The sequence below is a fragment of the Osmerus mordax genome, chromosome 2 (assembly GCF_038355195.1).
Source record: "Osmerus mordax isolate fOsmMor3 chromosome 2, fOsmMor3.pri, whole genome shotgun sequence".
Lineage (NCBI taxonomy): Eukaryota > Metazoa > Chordata > Actinopteri > Osmeriformes > Osmeridae > Osmerus > Osmerus mordax.
Genome location: NC_090051.1, coordinates 15,884,198 through 15,905,691, shown reverse-complemented (window position 1 = coordinate 15,905,691; position 21,494 = coordinate 15,884,198). Strand labels below are relative to the sequence as shown.

At 43.8% G+C, this 21,494-nt stretch overlaps 1 protein-coding gene across 3 annotated transcripts; it reads left to right on the top strand.

The window, feature by feature from the left end:
• Positions 1-1,373: 1,373 nt before the first annotated feature.
• ikzf2 (IKAROS family zinc finger 2) lies at positions 1,374-20,298 on the top strand. Of its 3 annotated transcripts, none has more exons than XM_067258852.1 (8): positions 1,374-1,527; positions 7,892-7,996; positions 9,956-10,147; positions 11,036-11,203; positions 14,908-15,045; positions 15,593-15,724; positions 17,336-19,714; positions 19,766-20,298. In XM_067258852.1, exons 1-7 carry the CDS (start codon positions 1,497-1,499, stop codon positions 18,136-18,138), a joined length of 1,569 nt encoding a protein of 522 aa, XP_067114953.1. In that variant the 5' UTR covers positions 1,374-1,496; the 3' UTR covers positions 18,139-19,714; positions 19,766-20,298. The 3 variants fall into 3 exon arrangements, with proteins under 3 accessions (XP_067114953.1, XP_067114969.1, XP_067114961.1); XM_067258860.1 differs by lacking the exon at positions 1,374-1,527 and adding an exon at positions 2,228-2,661; XM_067258868.1 differs by lacking the exon at positions 14,908-15,045.
• The last annotated feature ends 1,196 nt before the right edge of the window (positions 20,299-21,494 follow it).

Genomic DNA, 21,494 nt, shown 5'->3' with positions numbered 1-21,494 from the left:
GGGAGAATGTGAAAGTGAGAGACAGAAAGAGAGAAAAAACTGCTGCATGCAGTGAAACGGAAGACGGCCCAATAGCTTCTCAAAGGCAGATCATTTCCTTCTTTCTCTCTTCTTTCCTTTCTTCCTTTCTTTGACAGATCTATCCACGAGTATCGCGTGTGCTCGTGTGAGAGAGATTCTTCCCTATTAATGAGTCAATAATTGTTCACATTCACTGAACAGGTACTATTTGGTTGTGTATGGTCTGATGTGTACAAGGTGGTGGGTGTGGTTGAGGTGGGGAGCTAGGGGAGGGCTTAACGGTTTCTACCCCACATCAAATGCAATCCTGAAAGAGTGGAAACATCCCTAATAATAGCAGTGACACTTGTGTCAATAAGAACACAAAAGAAAAACCCCAGAAAACAACTCTGAACAAAGAGAACATGTACTATACCTGTCACAAGCTAGTATCAATGCACTGAGCACTACAGTACCTGCTCAAGCGTACAGGTGAACAATTTTAATTGTACATTTTAGTCTATAGGATAAGTCATTCCACTTCATGTTTTGATTGAATTGTTTTTAGATTTCCTTAAAACATTAATAAAGATGCATAAGCATGATTCTCTGACTCAGTGGACACAGTGCGTTACACTTTTGAGACTATAACCTATGGTCTGACTCAGATCAGGGTTTCACATGTTTGCCATGGCCGGAGAACTTCCCATGACCCTATTTCTACCAGTTCCATTGCCAGTAAGTAGCAATATCACATTTTCACTTTTCTTCTTGAGTACAAGTCAAAGGGAAAAACTGTGCCACTTCATAAAGGTGACTAATGTCATTGCGTGTTTTACGATTGAATGAATGTCAGAGCTTTCTCATGTTTTCATGCGCTGCACACATTGAATTGAATGAAGTTATGTTAATTGATTTGTCTAGTATGTTACCTGCGTACAAACAAAACAAAATGTAGATACATTTAATTAATTAAATTGACCCAGTAATTGTTGCTTAACTGGCGCGTATTCGACACAGGAGGGAGCCAGAGAGTATCATTACTATTTATATTTCTTTCAATATGGTTTTATATAATTTGCCCACCTGATTTACTTTGTTAACCGATATATTAAAATAATACTGGTTTAAGTGCGTATTTTATTTCCATTCACACAAAGAAGAAATTCACATCTATTAGACCTACTGTTTTATCAAGGGAACTAGGCTACATCGTTAATAATGACGATTAAAGTAGACTCTACTGACCATTTTTGCTGCATAATAGGCTATGTGGTTCGGATTATTACAACGGGAATCACCCAACACTATCTCAGACACATCATAGACATCTTCCAATAGCCTACCTTGTTAAAACCATGTAATCGATTACCGAGCAGCCGACTGCCCATACAGATTCGTTTGTCATGGTCAGATCAAGTTTCCAGAATAGCAACAGGCTAGTCTGCTCTGCTTTCGAAGATGGAGGAAATTCCAGCGGGTTAACTAACTAGCCAATGCAGCCGATAAGGATTATCATAGTAAACGGTAAGAAATGTAACGGGCTGGGTGCTTTCGCGCACTTTAAGACGTACAAGACCACGTACAATGAGGTGTTGATTTAGATATTGAAACTATTCGAACAAAGTCCAGGCTATAGTGGACCGACACATCCATCGTCATCCACTGTCGTTGTGCTGTCAGCACAGCGTCCACAGACAGGTGCGTCTTTCTGTGACAGTCTGTAATAACTGTGATCTGACAACCAGGTGAAGTGTTTGTCCAGTGTTATGTGGCAACATATAGGCTACAGGTTACCCTTCTATGGGCCTGCTCTAGCCTTCTTCATCGTTTAAGTTTTTATGGTACGAATGATTATCGTTACATGTAATTCATCATTCATTGAGTTATTAGGCTATTTCATTGCAATTGAACAGATATATCTGGAGAATATAATTGCGAGTTAACCACATATAAATGAAGGAAGGTTTGCATGCATCAGTTATCAGTGCTGTAATATTAAGATCCAATATTTTTTTTGAAAAATTATGTTTTTCCAAGACCTTGGTCGGGTAGCGTGTAAACTCCCTGCCTCTTTTCTTTGGCTAATTCTTTGGAACCGGTGGATCCAGTTTTATCCCTCTCCTTCTTTCATTTAGAAACGTGTTGAGTCTTTCCACTTACCTCTTTGTTAGTTTTCCTTACGAACCGCACACAATAGCCAACCTTTAAGCGCATTTGTGATATTTTTTTATCAAGTGAACGAGATTGGGACGGTGCGGGGGTCGTGCATTGGGTGGAAAAGTTGACTTTGCGCGCTTCAAAGGAAGTAGCCTGTAATCAAATGAGCTTCAGGATAGATGCGCTCTTCCTAACTTTTCTCATTCAGTGCAAGACCAGTTCGTGGATTGATCAACATATTGCCTCTGCCAGTAGCCTATATTTGACTGTTTCCTCATGCTTTGTTTAGAAAATGACTTGAATGAAAACGGTAATTGAGGTAAACTGGTGTTTATTCAGTTATTATTATTATTATTTAAAAAAAGAAAGACCATTCACGGCTTCTGATAGACATAGACTAGATTATTTAAATTAGCATTATAGAGGGAGGTGACAACCAGATATCACATTGGTGGACATCATCGAAAACAGTACGCATTTGCGCAGGGGGGACACCGAAAGGTAATTCTTGAATACTTTGACTGTTTTAATTAAAATAACAATGTGTCTTGTAACTGTCGCTCCAACTTTATTATCTATGTTGGAACACTGTGAGGTTGCCTAGAGTATTGCTATTTGGCAAGAGATTGCTTCAGTTTCTGAAAAGGCAACATAATTCTTTCAACCACTTAAACAGAGTCCGTGTGTGTTTCTAGCAGTCTTATCAAAGTTTGCCCGGGATAGGGTGCTGTTGCGCGATCGGTCTGGTAATGTCGTAAGCATGTGCTCAGTTAGCTTGGGAAACTGAAAAATCTGCCAGCTCATGTTTTATTTGCTCTCGTAGATGATGAGTCTGGCTGGCCACTCACCCATTCAAATAGATTTCTCTCCGTCCATAATCTGGTCTGGTCTATTACAAAGGTTTTTAAGATTTGTTGCGGATTTAATAGGATGGCAGTACAGATAAGACACCAATCGCTGACTGACTCAGTGCATGCTAGATGTTGTCTGGTGCATTGCATTGTCACTTATTGTCACAGTGACATGAGCCACTAATCTCAAAAGAGCAAGGCAGGCGCTGCGGTTGCTCTCCACTGTCAACCCAAGCCAAGCTTGATGGGAAACGACTTGCTGATGACTGACTGTCCGACTTTATCACTGTTTTTTGTTTTACTCCTTCCGACTGATAGCCTACCTCCTACTCTCGTCTAGATTCAGGGCTTGGAAAGGCAGATCTCGAACACATCTAATTGTTGAGAGTAAACAACAACCAATATGATGTTTCTTTGTATCTATCCCATTGTGTCCAAAGGAAATGTTTGTCATTTGTCCTTGGAAAACTGAGAGGTTGCAGACCAAGTGGCATTTGAAAGTTAACACTCTTTCAGACAGAACGCTGCAACGGCACCATATAGCTCTCTGAAACTCCATTATTTCCAATGGTTTTACGCTGCATCAGGCAAAGCGCAGGCTGCGCACAAAACGCAATAGGTTGCACTGCACGCTGTGACAAATACCAGCGAATACTTTTTTTCCAGATATTTCGGGATGTCTCTGACTTCAATTAACACCTAAACAGTTATGCGCTGAACCCAGATCGTGTTTTGTCTTGCTGCCGAGATGGTGCGCATTATGCAGAAGCGCACTTTCAAACAGGAGCCCTGCCACCTAGGCCTATACCTTATTGTAATGCCCCATTATTGTAATGCCCCCTTGTAATGCCTAATTTCTGACCAATAGCATACTGTTTATTCCGGCCAATATTATACAAAAATACATTTGAAACTTGAGTATAAAACTCATTTGAACTAAATAATTGAGAAGGTGTTTGTATAATTAATATACAGCATACTGTATGCTAGTCCACATAGTTTATTATTGGTCTTACTCTAAAATGTGTTGGACAGAAAAAGGCGGTCTATTAATACTGGGTGTAACTAAATTATGTTTGTAATTCAATAAAATATGTTTAAATATTGTTGCCAATTGTATGGTAAGGATTGACAAGGCTCTAAATAATTCCCGCAGGGAGAAACATACACGCATACACAAATTCACAGACACACAAACAGACCTGACCACTGACTTTCCTTGAAATACATTTAGTTGGTCTTCATCAAACTTGGGGTGGAGGTGTGTGTGTGTGAGGGGGGGGGGGGGTGTAGAGGAAATGGCTATTCTCACTACGACTGCAAAGTCTAACAAAGTGTGAACCTATCCTGCTAAATGTGTTTCTTCTGTGGTAGTGTGAACTCAAATGAATGGCTGTATTTTTAAACACGTGTGACCTTGGGATGGTTAGAAAAACAGTGTTGCTCGGTGCTACTGAGTAGTTATGTCCTTTTTGGCTCTTTTGAAACCACTCCTGCAGCAGCATGACTTGAATGTAAGCAACAGCATTTGTATTCATTCAACTAACAATGATGCATCCTAATGGGTAACTCTAAACTTTTGTTTGACTTTACATTACTGACTGAATAACACTTTTTTCTCTGGTCACCGCAGCCCTCTGCAGGACTATGGAGACGGAAGGTTCACCAGATGGGTACCGTGCTAGTAAGTCAACTGATCCATCACTCTGTCTGCCTAGACTAAGCTTCAGGAGTCTTGTGTAAGATGAAGAAAGATTGGCAATCTTGCAATATTATTTGTCACTGTCACAGCCTTGAGTGAATACAAAAATAATTGACGTCAATGACACAAGCAAAAACATATTTGTTAAATTAATAAAAGATTAATTATTTAAAATATATGTACCTTGCTTGGGATTTTCCCTTAGAGCAAACCCTTTCCTGTTTGGCCCTTATAACCCGTGAAAAAAAGCAGTGACATCCTGTTTAATGCTGATAGCTGATGCTGGATCCACACGCTTTGTGTCTCCATTTCCCTTTTTTGGTTTCTTACAGGCACATATTTATTTTTTGATTTTTTGGGTACAATGTTTATAATCTGTCTGCCTCTATACTTAAACTGGTGGTTCACGTTAGTGACATCATGGGGACTTCCTGGTCCACTGAAGAGTGGGCCTGCGGGAAGGCCTGTCAGGCAAGGTAGAAGCGAGGCTGAAGATAGAGTAGGAGGTCTCTGCTTTCCGTTCCTATGTTCCCCCTCGCCTTATGTCCAGAAATATGCAAACATTCTGTCTGTAGGTCATTCCCTTCCTTTCTTACAGCCCTTGTGAGTGTGTTACCGTATTTACTGGATGCGTTAGTGTCGGCGTGTAAAGTAGCCTGTGGAAACAGGTTGCTAGCGTAAGGCACTGTGATCATATGGTAAAAGGTCGAAAGCTCTTGGCTACCCTGGACATTTGTTATCTGTACGGTGAGACTGTACTAGGTACACAGAGGTACTTCCCTCCTCTCTTAGTTTCCCAACAGATTTCCTCAGATATGATACAACATGCTGATAATCTTTAGTTTGACAAATGTTGCAGGTGCTGTGCAAAGCTTTGGGAAAGGGTGATTAATCACAAAACTGATAAATGTCAACATTTCATTCCTTAGGCAATTTGATGAATGTATGCTGTGTGTGTACTGTCTGTAAAAGTTCATTTGTACTATACAGTATGTTTGAGAAAGTGAGAAAAAGTTAGAAAGGAACAGAAAGAGGGAGTGAGAGAGAGAGAGGGAGAGAAAGAGATGGTGTGGTCTGGAGGTTCAGTGTTTTACTGGAAAAACCAGATCCTTCTCATGAACTGTGTATTGAACAAGCCAGGACTGAGTGCTCTGTCATTTAAGAAGAGAATTCAGTAGAGGTCCAAGTTTCATATTTGAACACAAGCCATAGCTTTGTTCAGAACAGGTGAAACAATGTCATTCTATCAAGAGTTCTGTCTTATCGCAAGGGTTTTACAAAAGAACCAAATCCATGAATATGGCAAATACACAGTGCAAAGTCTGTACTGATGATTTTATGTTATTTTCCTTTCTTTGTCATTGTCATACATCTTTTCCTTTCACCCACCAGTACATGGAATGATCCATCTATGCTGTTAGTGTTGACCTCCTCCGCTGTGCTCTCAGTCTTAGCCTACTGTTCATACAGTATTGACTCAACAAATGAGTGGTGTGAAGCTAAGATTCTGAATCAGCAGACAGTGTGTGTGTGTGTGTGTGTGTGCGCGTGTGTGTGTGTGTGTGTGCGCGTGTGTCTGTGTGTGCCTATGTGGATGTGTGTAGATGTCAGCGTGTGTGTGAATGGATACGTTTGATGTGTTGGTGAGTGCGTGCATGCCATGTGCGTTTGCCGCTCTGTGTGTGTGTGTGTGTCTGCCAAGGCAGAGGTCACTCTTGTGGATACACTGGTTTCCTGCGACTCCTGCATCGCTCAGGAGTCACCAAAGCTTGAACGCTCCTATGTCATTTCCAGCCTGTGTGTCAGACAGCACAGTCCGTTTACGAAGGTGTCATGACAAGACCTCTTCTTATGACACCGAAATAGCAATTTGCCTGAGAGCCTTTTACTGTTCTGCGAGGCAGCTGTCCGTCCAGGCTCCAGTAATGGAAAATCCTTCATGACAAATCTGGGCCACTCCTGTCTCCAGGAGACAGCACAGCCAGGGGATAGCCGTCCACCGGTCACCTGAGATTTCCTCCAACCCCAGCGAGTGCATGCAATCCGAAACCGTGCCCAGGGATTGTGTCATGTCTCCCAGCGGGCGTCACTCAGCTCAACAATGGGACACCACTCCTCCGCCTCCTTTTCTTCCTCATGATAGCCACCATCCTCAAAGTATAGACAACCAACAGGGACAGTTTAAGGTATCAGATCTATTTCACCGAAGGGGTCTACCTGTAGTTTGGTGTCAAGTTTGCAGTCAATGTTGGTATTTGATTTGCATTCGCTCATCATTGCAACCAGACTGCTTAGTAGCAGTACAAACGAGACCTCCGTACAAGGGAATCTGTGAAGAGGCTGTTCACATGAACATCTCCGGTACTTTCCTCCTTGGCTATCAAGGAACTGCTGCGTAGTGCTAAATTTGGTGTAGTGTGGGGAAGTGTGGGGGTTTGCCCCGACTCCTCAGGGATCTGACACCCTGGTCAGCAGGGCTGCTTTGCTGTAGCCTTTATCTGAGAGGCTCCGATGGGGCCAGAGTGTAACGGGATAAGGGATAGGCTAGCTCTCCCTCTGAGTGGACACACAGCTATCCATAGCCCGGCCTATGAACAGCCTGCTGAGAGAAAGCAATCGGATACTAGACATGGACATGCTACTGGACATGAGGATCGCAGCCAGCACCTTGACCCCGCTGCCTCCCTGTACTGTCTGCCTCATGTAGGCAGACATGCTGCGCCTGGTTAGTGGTAGTGGGACGTCTCTCCGCAAAGCTGTGGTTCTAGAGAGCCAGAGGTGGACCATTGCAGCAACCACTCAAAGAATGTTCCTTCCTGTGCAAACATCATGTTTTGGTGGTGACCTGGTATTTTCATGCATAAACAGTGCGGTGCACCTGTCAAGCATCGGAGTGAAATTAGTGTCACTATCATCCGTGAATATCAGTAGAAATTGTAGAAATAATATGATTTGAATTTGACGGATGATGTTTGATGAATAGAGTATTAATACTTTCAGCATTTCTTTGTGTGTGTGCGCGTGTGTGAGTGTCCACTGTGTGTGTTTGAGTGTATGGTCCAGAGTGACAACGGCAGAGTGAGCATGAGAAAGGGTAATATTTGGAGCAGCAAACTGTCTGTGCGCTGTGCAGACAAGGACAATATCCCCGGCTCAATTGTTGCCGTCTGTCTCCCAGGTAACGGAGATTGCCCTCCCAGGAAGGAGAACTCGAGAATGTCGGTGGACCTGTCGGCAAACACACCCAACGGACAGGAGCCTCAGGGTCCTAAGTCGCCCAGCGGTAAGTGGCTACTTAACACGTTAGCTTGCACGCGCATGCATGCACACACCTGTTTCGTTACAATGCCGGCTTTTCATTTGGCATAATGTCTAAATACTACTACTAACCACCTACTGGTAGTATGACTTAGACAGAGTGTACAGTAGCCAGAAACTGTAATCACTTAATATCCTAAGTCTTGCATTGCTCTTTTCCTCCGGCCTCTTAATTAAACCATGAAAAGAGAAGCTGAGACTGTGTTCCTCTGGTGGATGTGTCACCAGGCTGTGTCACAGAGGGTGTTGTGAGAAGGATGAAGGCCCCCAAGCTGAGTCAGATGTTTTGGAAGGAGAGGTTTAACACCTGCTGGTTGCCTCACATACTGTAGCTCCTCTGTCACAATGCAGTTATGATGTTCCGACTGGTCCCTGGTAAGGGATAAACAAACATGTGGGGTAAATATTTTGAAAGCATATTGAATTTGAAAGATTGTGGAGTCCACACTGACCAATGGTCTCTGACTCACAATTTCAAAACTCTCTCTCTCAGGGTTAATTTGATGGTCACCCTACAGGGACCCTACAGGTGTTTTACCGTCACTTTACTGTTACTCCACTCCTCTCTCTCTCTTTTTTTTCTCTCTGTTAAGGTCGTCATGCTGTCTTCTGCAATTCTGTAGCTGCTCCTTCTTTTACGCAGTCTTTTCCCTTAATTCACTCTTTTCCCTTAATTCAATAAGTTTTCCTGGTAATGGTTCAACCTGAACCTCCTGAGGAAAGCAGAAAAACTAAATAGACGCAGTCAGGTCGGCTCCATGTTGCCAGGAGTCACGAGGGATGACAACTTGAGTGTCTCAATTTTAGTGAAATAAAATGGTATGGCGTTCGAATGACAATCGAACGACACAGCTGTACCTTAGAAAATGCCATTTTGTCGGTTTCACTTATTTCAACAAGTCGCATCGACAATGCTACGTACGCACGTCGTCATGAGATGAAAGAGCTGGATAGTGGTGTCAGGGTTTAGGTTCGCACTCCGCACCCACCCAGTGATTAAGGTCTTGGTAATCACAAACAGGCTTGTCTGGATGGGTAAGGGACTGAGAGCCAGGATCAGGTTTTCCAAAGCGTGTAGAGGAATGCAGGGAGCCTCCACCTGTTCATGCTAAAGTTGTGTGACTTTTGTGGGGTTTTTGGGCTCTTTTGCGTAGTGCAGTGCGTCAGTTTGCGTTGTGTTCGTTTTCCCATCATGGCTTAACTAGAGTGTCTCGTAGTATTAAATGGAGTTTTTGAGTATATAAAATATGTATCTCGGCAGCACGTATATGAATGACTGTATGTCTATGTGTGTGTATGCTTGTGTGTGTGTATTTGTGTGTGTGTGCGTGTGCGTGACAGTGCATGTGTTGGCTGTCAGAAGCCCCATTGTCTGGTGACAGATAATGAGACTTCTATAACAATCAGAACGTGCATTCCCATCTTCAGTCAGAGTGTTCTCCCTCCCCTTCTCTCCTCCCCCAATGCAACCATTCTCCCAGTGCCAGTCAAGTGGAAACCCACACATGCTGAGAACTGAGCCCGGGTAGGACACTCCCTACCTTCTCCTCAGGGACTCGAACCAGACCAGCCTGTTTCTCGTTTCTCCAGCAATCTGTCAGTGTTGCACAGCACATCACCAAATCTCCTTCTGGGAGTCACCCTTCGTTTTGTTGTCCGACATTGACCTGTCGTCTGTTGCCAGGGACTCTGGGTTGGTGAGGGCAGGCCTGGGGGTGAACACACTGGTTGCTACTGTCCGTGCACAGCTCTCTTAGGTGTGATTGTGAAGAAGTGGGTTCTGTTCCTAATGGGTTCGATTAGATATGAATTCTAGGGTTAGGTATGCGTTCACACACATACACAGGCAAAAACACACAAACGCAAACACACTCACACTTATACATAGTGACTCTCATGTCTCTCACGTCATTGTCTCAATCAGAAGTGACCATCAAGCAGGAAGAGGGCACGGGAGACGAAGCAGACGGGAAAAGCACAGCACCAGAGGACATGACCCATAGTGGGGAGGAAGGATCGGGATTGGAGGAGCCCATGATTGACAGCCCCAACAACCTACAGGATGGTGTGTCTGGGTCCGATGGCGTAAGCGACGCAGACAATCGGCTACAAAATGGTACATGATGGTCCTTTTCATTCAGTCAGATCCAAACCACATACCATACTGTCAAATTCTAAAACATATTCCGACTGCAGTGCTTACATATAATATACTTTATGAATGATATATGTCCAATAACTCAATGAACAATACTACTGGTACATGATTCATTGTTAGTTGTCATTGTTAGTATCACTTTTTTGTGCTATTGTATTCTGTGTTCGAGGGTGTGGGTAGTTTTTGCTGTAAAGTAAAAGACAGTAGGTTAGCCCTTGAATGATTATCAGGGAAAATATCCCTGGAATCCTCCACAACCTGTTCCTTAGCCTTTTTACCTGACGCTGTGACGACAGTGCCATCACCGTCACAGCTACAGGATCCTATTTCACTTTTTCCACATGGCAGCAGACCAAACGATGCCCACCATGGTGAGAATACTCAGCTGCAACGACCGTAGCATTACAGCAAGCAAACGACATGCGGAGATGTAGCAAAACAAACACCCACCTCATAGCTGGCACTCACCATCCTCCTAATCATGTCACACGAGACCCCGGCTCTGAGGCATCATGTGCCATTCATTCGCTAATTCTAATATTGCAATCACTGACAGTGCAACTCTGCTACAAAGTGCTAAGCTAAATGTGTTGTCATCGAGATGTTTAGAAAGTGTTGCTCCTTCATGAACAGTAAAGCTTTGTAGCTGGTTTACCCGTGAGTGGTGTACTTGCTGATGTTACCATACAGACAATAGGGTGTGTGCGTTGGTAGTGGTGGTGGGGGATGGGGGGGGGGGGGGGGGGGGTTAGGGGGTTCTGAGTGTATGTGACTCTTTAGATGTGTACATGGGTGCGTGTATGTGGTGCACAAACTGAAAATGTGTCCTTCCTGTGTCTTCCCCAGGCGATAGGCCGTTCCAGTGCAACCAGTGTGGGGTCTCCTTCACCCAGAAGGGAAATCTTCTGAGGCACATCAAGCTGCACACGGGTGAAAAGCCCTTCAAGTGCCCCTTCTGCAGCTACGCCTGCAGACGCCGTGACGCACTGAGCGGCCACCTGCGCACACACTCAGGTATCACTTAGTGGCCTCCTTCATCCTCCCCTCCTCGTCAATCCAACTCTCTGTCATTGTACTGTACAGAAGTAAAGAGCGTGTTCTGTGGTATCTCCTGAGCTGGGTTGCCACACGGGTGACGCGCCCCGTGGATCTGCGTCTCTCAAAAGCCTCGACTCGACTCGTGTTTATGCTTGTGTCGAGATTAGCACGTGTCGATCTCGATCTCGCATTGTTGGATTGGCTGCAGATACGGGGCTTTTTGCAGACGTTGTTTATGTGTGTGTGTGTGTGTTTCAGTGTGTGTGTGTGTGTGTGTCAGTGCTGTGGTTAAACACCAAGGCCAGGCTGTTCCTGACGAGCTCAACTCGCGCTCCTCAGAAGGAAGCTCTCTGTTCAGAGACACATGAGGAGTGGCGGCCAGAGAGCTCTCTAACTGTAACCCACTTTCCTATCTAGCATCACCAGAGGATGTGCTTTCTTATGCCTGTGAGATCAGGGTCAGCTGACTGACTGACAGACTGAACCCTTCTACCCCCCACCACCCCAACCCAAGCCCTATCCTTCTAGTTCTGCTCAAAAGATGCCCTTTGACTTCCACGCTTTCTAATGACGGTTGTTTGTTTTTTTCTGCCGGGTTGCGTCTCTCCCTTGTAACGTTTCTAGTCTTTCTTGTCTTTCGCAGTGTGTTCTCTGTGTCTCTTGTTCTCCTTCCATTCTCTCTGCTCGGATCTCTCTCACTTGCCCCTTTTCGAGTTTCTCACTTCCTGTTTTAAATGTCTAAATTGATTCTGCAGCCTCCTGGATCGGCACAGTGGCTGAGGTGAAGTGTAAAGTTGTTCCTCTTGCAGCACACTGGTCTTTGCCGTATGTATTAGTCTGCCACCCTTTCCCGTGCATCTGAGTTAGTGTGGAACGCAAGGATGGGGGGTTGTGACATAACCTAGGGAGCTGGCATGACGCTACCTTACATGAAAAGCATGACACTGTTCTTCCCCTTTCTCTCTCCATGGCCCTGGCACGATGGAGACACCTGGCACCCTGCCCAGGAAACAGGTGAAGTCAATAGTGGAGGAAGTTGGGCGAGAGACAGTAACATTTAAGGAGAGAGAGACAGAGAGACAGAGTATACTTTACTGCCTGATTCAACGACTGGTTAAGGCTTTGCTGAATGACTGTCTGAAGGGGCAAAGAGTTGACTTTTACTATGTATATGTTGTATTGTCATCTCACCTAAGTAAGCATCTACCTGATTGAGGTCTTCTTAACAAAACAAGAAGAACTAACTCCTTAAATGTGTTGTTTTATAATCCTCATTACACATTAACACTACCTCGTGTTAAGTTGATGATAGAGTATATGCATTGCAGCCACAGTTATCTAACAGAAAAGAAGGATGGCTGGGTACATTTAAGGTGGCATAACTGCAGTAGGTTGTTGCATGCAATAAAGTAATAAATATGTCTGTTAAACGGTACAGAATGCTGTACTTTCATTTCCTTCCATAGCATTTCCTTGGCATAGGTTACATGCTAGAAATGCTGCATGACCTTGTGGCAGAATAATGTACTTTATATTTCTATGAATGTGTTACGAGATAAGGGACCTGAGTTCCTGTTTATCACCCAAATGGAAGCGGCCAAGTGAGTCTGAACACAGAGTTGAATTAATTTACATGACCAAGAATAGCAGCTGAAAGCGGGATTTTAGTGATGCATCCAACATCTGCAAAGCCCACAAGTGGCGGTGGTTTTGAAAGATAAAAAAATACATTGAAGTGAACTTGTGTTGGTGTTGGTGAGATTACTATATGAAAGTGTTACTGCCCAATACCATGTAGGCAGTTAGAAACAGGTGCTGTGGCTGACAAAGATCACTGGAGCAGACATTTCCCCTATGACGATATGTAGATATATTACTCGGTTGAACATCGTAAAACACGTAATTTTACTCTAAAAACCATAACCTTCTAGCTCGCTAGTACTCTATGCTCCCATACTTTTAGAAATACTGAAACGGACGTGTTTTGGTATATTGTCTTACTCAGACATTCTCATGAACCATAGTTTCTAATGTACTAAACCAATTGCTACTCATAGACCACAAGATTGCTCAATGGCAGATATTGTTGCTGATGATGTTGTGATTGTTCCTATGAATCACTGTAAAAACCTCGCTTATGGAATATAGGTCATGTCTGAGGATGGGTCTATGAAAAGTGGTTTATATCATTATTGGACACGTCATCCAAACATTGTCAGATGTGGTAACATAGCCATATGTGGTACACACAATAGACAAGATGTATTTGAATGTGACCTTTATAACGTATGTCTACCAAGGACATATACATGTAATAATTCATATTTTTACATACATTACAAAATGTAGTAATGTAATAAATGAAGTAATGTAGTTTATGGATAACATATTCCCTGAATGGTTTCAATTCAATTTTTTCTTGATTTAAACAAAGCTTGCATACCTTTACATTACATTTACATTTAGTCATTTAGCAGACACTCTAATCCAGAGCGACTTACAGTAAGTACAGGGACATTCCCCCGAGGCAAGTAGGGTGAAGTGCCTTGCCCAAGGACACAACGTCAGTTGGCATGACCAGGAATCGAACTGGCAACCTTCGGATTACTGGCCCGATTCCCTAACCGCTCAGCCACCTGACTCTTTCTCTAACAGACATAATGGCAGCGGTCAAACCATTCCCAGATTCACACAAAAATTGGACCTGTGTGTCTTCTTATATAAAAACCTCAAACTGAAGCATATTTGGGAATTCTGTTCTCACAGTCAAACACACAAACACTGTCACAGACACACTGTCACACACACTGCTGTGATCCCAGTGTCTGGGTCACATAGTCAGCGTGGCATCTGGCCTATAGTGCACTCTCAGAGTCCCTTTATGACTCAAACCAAGACCTTTCAGAAAATTCTACTACACAGGGTTGTCTTTCATGCGATCCAATATCATACTAGTCATGCTGTAGGACCTGGCAGTAGACGAACGGACAGATCTGGGGGGGGCTTGGATGAGACGATGGATGGTACGGATTAATGAAGAGATGAATGGATTTGATGGGCAAATCACCTCGCTTCTCCCCTTCCTGCCGTGCTTCCGGCTGGGCTCGTCGGCGCAGTGTGGAGCCAGCCCGAATGGAGCCGAGAGCATGAATCACAGCCCTCCTCCAGCAGGTGGGAGAGAGGTGTTGTTTTCGCGTTGACGTTTCTTTCCGACCACCACTGGATGCACTTTCGCTCGACGCGGCATCGCTCTTGTTGGTAGCGTAGGGCCTTACTACAGCAGTGGGCTCCCGGGTGACTTGATGTGTGTGTGTGTGTGTGTTCCAGGGCGTATGAAAAGTAGACGCATATGAGTGTTTTTTTCGAACTTCGCCCACTGCTTCTCTGTTTGTCTGTCTGGCGTGTGCTGCTTGGCTGGTTATAACTGAGTGGGATCAGAGTAATAGTGAAACATGACTCCATGAGCTCAGAAGCCCTTGCTCGATCTTTCTCGAGGCTTCCCCGCTCTTCCTCGTTTTACTACAACTGCCTTCCTTAGCCAAGCACAGGCGGTCGTTGCGTCATCCCCCAAAGTAGGTTGGACCATCTCCTGCCCCCTCTTTTCTCGCTGTCTCTCTGACTCTCGTTGCTGGTGTGTGACATTAATAGTCCCCTTTCCTTTGATGTCACCTCTGCATTAGTTGGCAAACCGCACAAGTGCAACTACTGCGGACGCAGCTACAAACAGCGCACGTCTCTGGAGGAGCACAAGGAGCGTTGCCATAGCTACCTGCAGAGTGTTGGCATGGATCCCACCTCTAACTCAGGACCTTACCCAGGTGAGAACGACTTGCCTTTCAGCTTTCATAGAGAACAACCGGTAGATGCTTCCAATGTGTAATTATCTCAAAAAGATGTTGTTTAATGGTGAGATTATCCATTACAGTTTGGACCAAGGACGAAATTAAGGGGGTTGGGAGAAACCTTAACCCCTCCCCACATCCCCCTCCCCAAATATGCACAAGCTCAGTGAAACAATTTGACCTCTAACCTTAACGTGGCAGCGTATTGACAAGGATGGTATCATGGATCAGGTGTCAGGTGGCTGAGCGGTTAGAGAATCGGGCTAGTAATCAGAAGGTTGCTGGTTCGATTCACGGCCGTGTCGAATGACGTTGTGTCCTTGGGCAAGGCACTTCACCCTACTTGCCTCGGGGGGAATGTCCCTGTACTTACTGTAAGTCGCTCTGGATAAGAGCGTCTGCTAAATGACTAAATGTAATGCGAATGTAATGGATGCTGCACTTCTGACGCTGCCGGGCTGTGGAAGACCAACACTCACCCACGTACTCTGACCCCCCCCCCCCCCCCTCCACACACACACAGGTGAAGCCACCAAAGAGCACAGGCCCCCGGCAGAGGCCTCTGTCATGGCAACCTTTGATCGTCCGCCCGTCATCGAGAGGCTGCAGAGCAATGTGGGGAAGAGGAAGAGCAGTAATCCCCAGAAGTTTGTTGGTGAGCATGACTACCTGGGCAGCACCACACTGTGTCTGCTCAAACCAAACTGGTTTTTGAAAACAATGTACATTGTTATTGGCAAGGCAGCAATATAGTGTTGTGTGAAGTATTCATCATACTGAGCATCATACCGAGGACACCTACTGTATCTGCTTTTCAAGTTAGATAATAGACAGACATAAAAAGTAAAGTAGACAGACAGAGACAGACAGACAGACAGACAGGTATGTTGCTTTATTTTCAAAGTATTGAAAATTGGTTGAACTCTGGGATTACCACATTATTATATGCTTTGCTTAAGTTAAAAAAGGGATTTTCCTTATGTCATTGTTTTATTTAGCAGTGTTATGGCTTTTGGAAGGCAATAGTTATTTTGCCCAGTGCCTCACTCTGATTTACGTGTTCCAGCGGTCAGAAGGGCTTAAACTCCACATTGAGGGGATGATAAAGACCTAGTGCTGTGTTTGTTTATTTCTCTAGGCTTCGTTCTGTACATGGATGACAGTTAGAGTGCTGCTGACCTGTGATTTGTCAGCATTGTTAATATTTTACTAAGCCTTCTTGGTTGTGCAACTCTGTTTCAGTAGGTCTGGCAATGAAAACGCATACTCTCAATAAATAAAAAATCCCAATATGTTTGCCTGTAATATCCGTTGGAACATGCGGGGTGTGCACCACTTGTCAAGTCAATAATCAGCAGATTTGAAGCAAAACACCAGTCTCATAGATGTATTTAAAACTGGGACATGCACGTATTCCACTTTGAAGTCTCACGACATCAAACTTAAATTATTTGAAGAAGAAAATGTGTATGGCTATAATTGAAATTAAAAAAACATGTATTTATATATATTTAAAAAAAATCTAACAAGTATGTTTAGTCTCTTTAAAATGAACATCGTGTAGATTGTCATGTTTTTAAAGTTATTTTGTAATTCCAAATGTTACAGTCATTTAAATGGAGTACAATTTACAATGAAGTACAACTAATCGCAATTAATCAACTGCCCTCTTTGGACCAATTTACAGACATACTTGTAGTTACTTAAGAGTACATTTTCCAGTGATTGTCAATCCTCTCAGGGAGAGTTGAGCTTATTAGTTACTTTACCGCACTATTAGGTGTAGAGGAAGAGATTGAGCAAGAGACAAAGCGGATGAGAGCACGAGGAAATGTTTTTTCACGTTGTGGTTTGGTACACCTGTAGATTTGCCATTGCTCTTATCGAGAGGGGAGCAAAACAGCTCACCGCATCCATGTTCTGCAGGGGTTAAGCAGTGCAGTCGGATGGGGCTTTCCACCATTAAACGCCAGACAGCCGCCAGAGAAAAATAGAAAAATGTGAAAAACAAACGAGAAATGATTGCGTTCATATTTCTTCGCTTGCAACTGAAGCGGGTAAGGGAGGCTAGTGTGTTTGCTAACACCTTGGTAAACCAGTGATTCACATCTCAAAACAGTATACAGTGTCTATTGTGTGAAGCCTGTTACATAGAAGTGGTAGATGGAATGGATCGAGCATGGCTTCAGAGTTCCACACTCTTCTCTAACTGTGAGGTTATAATATGAAGTGTGAAGTTGACTGTGTCTGTGCCAATGTGTTTCAGGTGAGAAGATGGTGCGCTATAGCTACCCTGAGCTAAACTATGAGATGGGTATGAAATATGAAAAGGAAGCTGAGATGATGCAGGCCCACATGATGGACCAGGCTATCAACAATGCCATTTCCTACCTGGGCGCCGATTCCATCAGGCCTCTTGTCCATCACCCTCGCCCACACCCCCATCCCGGCACTCCCCTCTCCATGGCAGAGGTAGTGCCCATGGTCAACCCCCTCTTCTCCCATGTGTACTCCACCATGGGGCCCCGCATGGAGCGGCCCAGCAGCCGTGACGTCCCACACATTCCCGTGCCCCTGCCTCCCCCTGACTATCCCCCCTCCTCCAATGGTCCAGTGTCCTTGAGCAGGCCCAAACACCCCCCAGCCGTCCGGGGGGAATCGCCTAGCAACAGTGGCTTGGACTCAGCCGACTCCGCCCGCAGCAGTCCCCAGGAGAGGCTGGGTTACCATGCCAACCTGCCCCATCCCAGGTCCCGGCCCAGTCCAGTTTATGGCAGAGAGGAGAGGCGGGCGGCCGAGGCAGGCCTGACACCGGAGGTGTTGAGAGGGGGTGGCGAGCGCCCTGTGAGCCAGGACGGTGTGCGTGTGATTGGGCGTCAGGGCCAGGAAGTCCGGGTGTTCCAGTGTGAGCACTGTCGTATCCTTTTCCTGGACCACGTCATGTATACCATCCACATGGGTTGCCATGGCTACAGAGACCCCCTGGAGTGCAACATCTGCGGCCATCGCAGTAAGGACCATTATGAGTTCTCTTCCCACATTGTGCGTGGGGAACACACCTTCCGGTAAAGAGAGGGTGGGAGAGAGGGAGGAGAGAGGAGCCATAGTCCGTCCCCAACACATACATAATCTCCAGGAAGGAAAAACGGAAACTTTTGTAGCAAAATAGTTACCTGTGATTTTTCTGATGAATCAAACAATTATATGAAGGTCTGGGCCAAATACACAGTTCATTTTTCTATGGTGGGTGAATCTGTACTTGTTATTTGTGTCTACATGTATTTTTTATTTTGATTTGAAAGCAAAAAGAAGACATTTACTTTGCTGTGATGTGCGTGTGGATGTACAAAGTGGCTTTAACTAGGATTCGATAAGGACAGTCATTTATATCTTAATATCTCCACTCTCTCTGCTCTTCTGGTGCTCAAGGGCTTTACACCTGGCCTCATGTCAGTTCAGTCCACACCTGACCTGAAATGGACACACACCAAATCTGGGGTCTACCAGCACATCATGGCATTTCAGGTTCACATAATGGCCCTGGGAATGAAGAGGACATCTTCTCTCAAGCTGGTTCAGAGCTCGGTACCAGCAGCTACATGTCAAAGAATATTGAGATTTACCAGGCATATGTTGCCTAGTTGACATGCTATTGTTTCTTTAGTATGTATGTGTGCGTGCGTGCGTGCATGCGTGCGTACGTGCATGTATTTGCATGCACTGTGGAAAAGGATACTGCTTGGCACAGTACGCTGTGCACTTTAGTATGTAGCACTGCTGGGGGGGAAACTCAGCCTATCCACAATTGAAATGCCAATGTTGGATTATCTTGGTGCACTTGGACACATGCATATGTATTCTGCTCTTAAAAAAACAGTTTCGCTGACAAACAAAATGTACTGTTGCACTGGTGATCATGCAGTACATCGTATTTTGTCATAAATTAGACTCTACTTTATCTGTTTTCATCCTGGTGGTCTTAGCTATCTCATGGGGGCAATTCTTTCAATGTGTTGTGTGGAAGGTTATTGTGTTTGATCAAGGCAGCTCTTTTCAGTTTACATCTCAGCGATATTGACAAAAGTATACTGCTATGGCAACTGCTTACAGTTACCGTCGATCAAGTATTGGCACTGGAACTTGTTTACAGTTTGTAACATGTTATTACTCCACATTCATTTAATGCATTATTGTTTTAAGGGGTTTGTCCTGTAGTTTTATATTTAATCACGTCTAATTTAGACTAAATGTATATTATACTGTATTCAAACTAACATTATACCATATTACAATATTACAGATCTGACATTCTGTTTTAAGGACTTCCCTATTTACATGAAGGGAACACTTTGATGACAAGGTGAAGGTCATTCATAATATGATTTAGACAGCTACACTGTAAGGAACATATCTATTACCTGGGCAAGTGAGAGTTTACAGAAAACAGTGACAACATAAATCTTTGTGTGCGTGTGGTGTGTGTGTGTGTGTGTGTGTGTGTGTGTGTGTGTGTGTGTGTGTGTGTGTGTATGAAGGGCTTTTAGCTGGAATCCACTCTTAGCTTATAAAGTGTTCTACTCTCCTATACATACATCAGGAGCTACACTCATGTTTAGGAATATTATAGCCTAATCATCAACAGAAAGTTGTGTCCTTACAGCCTAGAGTCGTCAATATGAACAAAGAGAGAGGGGAGAAAAAGTGATGTTACACACTCCTTACTAGGATACTTGAAGCATCATGATTGATGATTTTGATCAAATATCTATAAACACCTATTTTCTTTGTCAATGTAAAATAGGAATTGGAATATTGTGTTTCTACTTTTAAGTACTAACCATTGAATTGTTAAAAGAATGGTTTGGAATGTATTTTTGTATAAAATAATATATGAGAACAATGTATATTTTGGCACATTGAAGTTGTGAAATGATTTGACGTTGATGATTACTGATGTGGGGGCTCTCAGGTATCTGTTGCCTATATGCTTTTGTATGACTTTTGAGGTCTATATAGCTCCAAAAAAATATATAAATCCTATATTTGGACATTTTGGGTAACTTTCGATGAAGCGATATTGTTATTATTGTGATATTGAAACAAATGTATATGGAGGAGAGTTCTTTGGTATTACCGAAATCCATCCATTTACATGAAGATACTGTGCTGTACATAGTTGAATGTTTGTTCAAATGGCATTGGCTTTTCTCTATTAAAGTATTCATTTTACGTCCTGATTGTCTTTGGTCTAGAATCCTCCAGTCGAATTGTTCACCCAATTAATAGTCAAATTCTCTCATTGTATCTTGAGACCCTGGAGTAAACTGTGAAACTGTTTAAATGTCAAAGCAGTCACTATACCCTCACCGCCTTACCTCAAAAGAACAAAGCAAAACAAAACAAAAGAATCAAGAATCAAAGCTCAGAGTTATAGGAGCCCAGATGTTTGGTGACAGATGTTAAGGAGCAGCAGTCAGACCCCCACACGCATCAGTATCTCTTTATCTGCACTCATCCAGCCTATTTCTTACTTTGCTTACCAGCACCTTTTCTTGTTTCCTTCACTGCTGATGATATCAGTTTGACTCACGTCTTCAACATTGTAGCACTGAACTCCCTGTTTCCCTTATCTTGCATCAGAGGGACCTTTTCTCTCACCTATGACATTTCATCAATAAATGAGGAGCAGTTATGTTTGCTCGTGAATTGAATTAATTTTGAATAGACTGTGGCATGAGTGCTTAGGGTTCCCAGAAGACAAAGAAATGCAAGACTAATGTGAAATAACCCAGAAAGTGACAAATGGTCTTTTGATCTGGAGCAGTCATAAAATGTGTTTGTGTGTTTGTGTAGTCTGGATGTGACGGTGCAACTGTCAGGGGGCAACACTTCTCTAAACTCTTAACACTGTGGTTTCAACACATCATTACTGGTCTGAAGCCAAGCAATAGTTTGACAATAACCACCATGTGTATAACGTTAGTAGTATGAACGTAACTGTAGGTAGACAGTCACAGATCACCATATAATCTGACGATTCCAGTCACACATCTAGACGTGTGCATATTCTGTTGATACTGTAGATTGAGAAAAGTAGATGTTCACTACTTGACCTTGTAAAGCCTGAGGAAACTAGCTGTGCTGCATGAGCGGTAGTTTCAAGACTTCCTCTATGAGGTTTCTTTGGTGAAGATAAGCTGTGCTGAGAAGATGTAGAGGGGGCTGCCTCTGACCAGCCCCACACTCCCCCTGTGGTCAGGCTAAACATCCAACCCTGAAATGAACACATGCACAGAGATAATAGACCCAGCATCTCTGCATAATAATCCACAGCAACAACCTTTAACACACAACTTCTGGGTCACTGATAGGCCTATTAAGGCATACTAATGTCACATCAACAGGGATGGATATAGAATAATAAT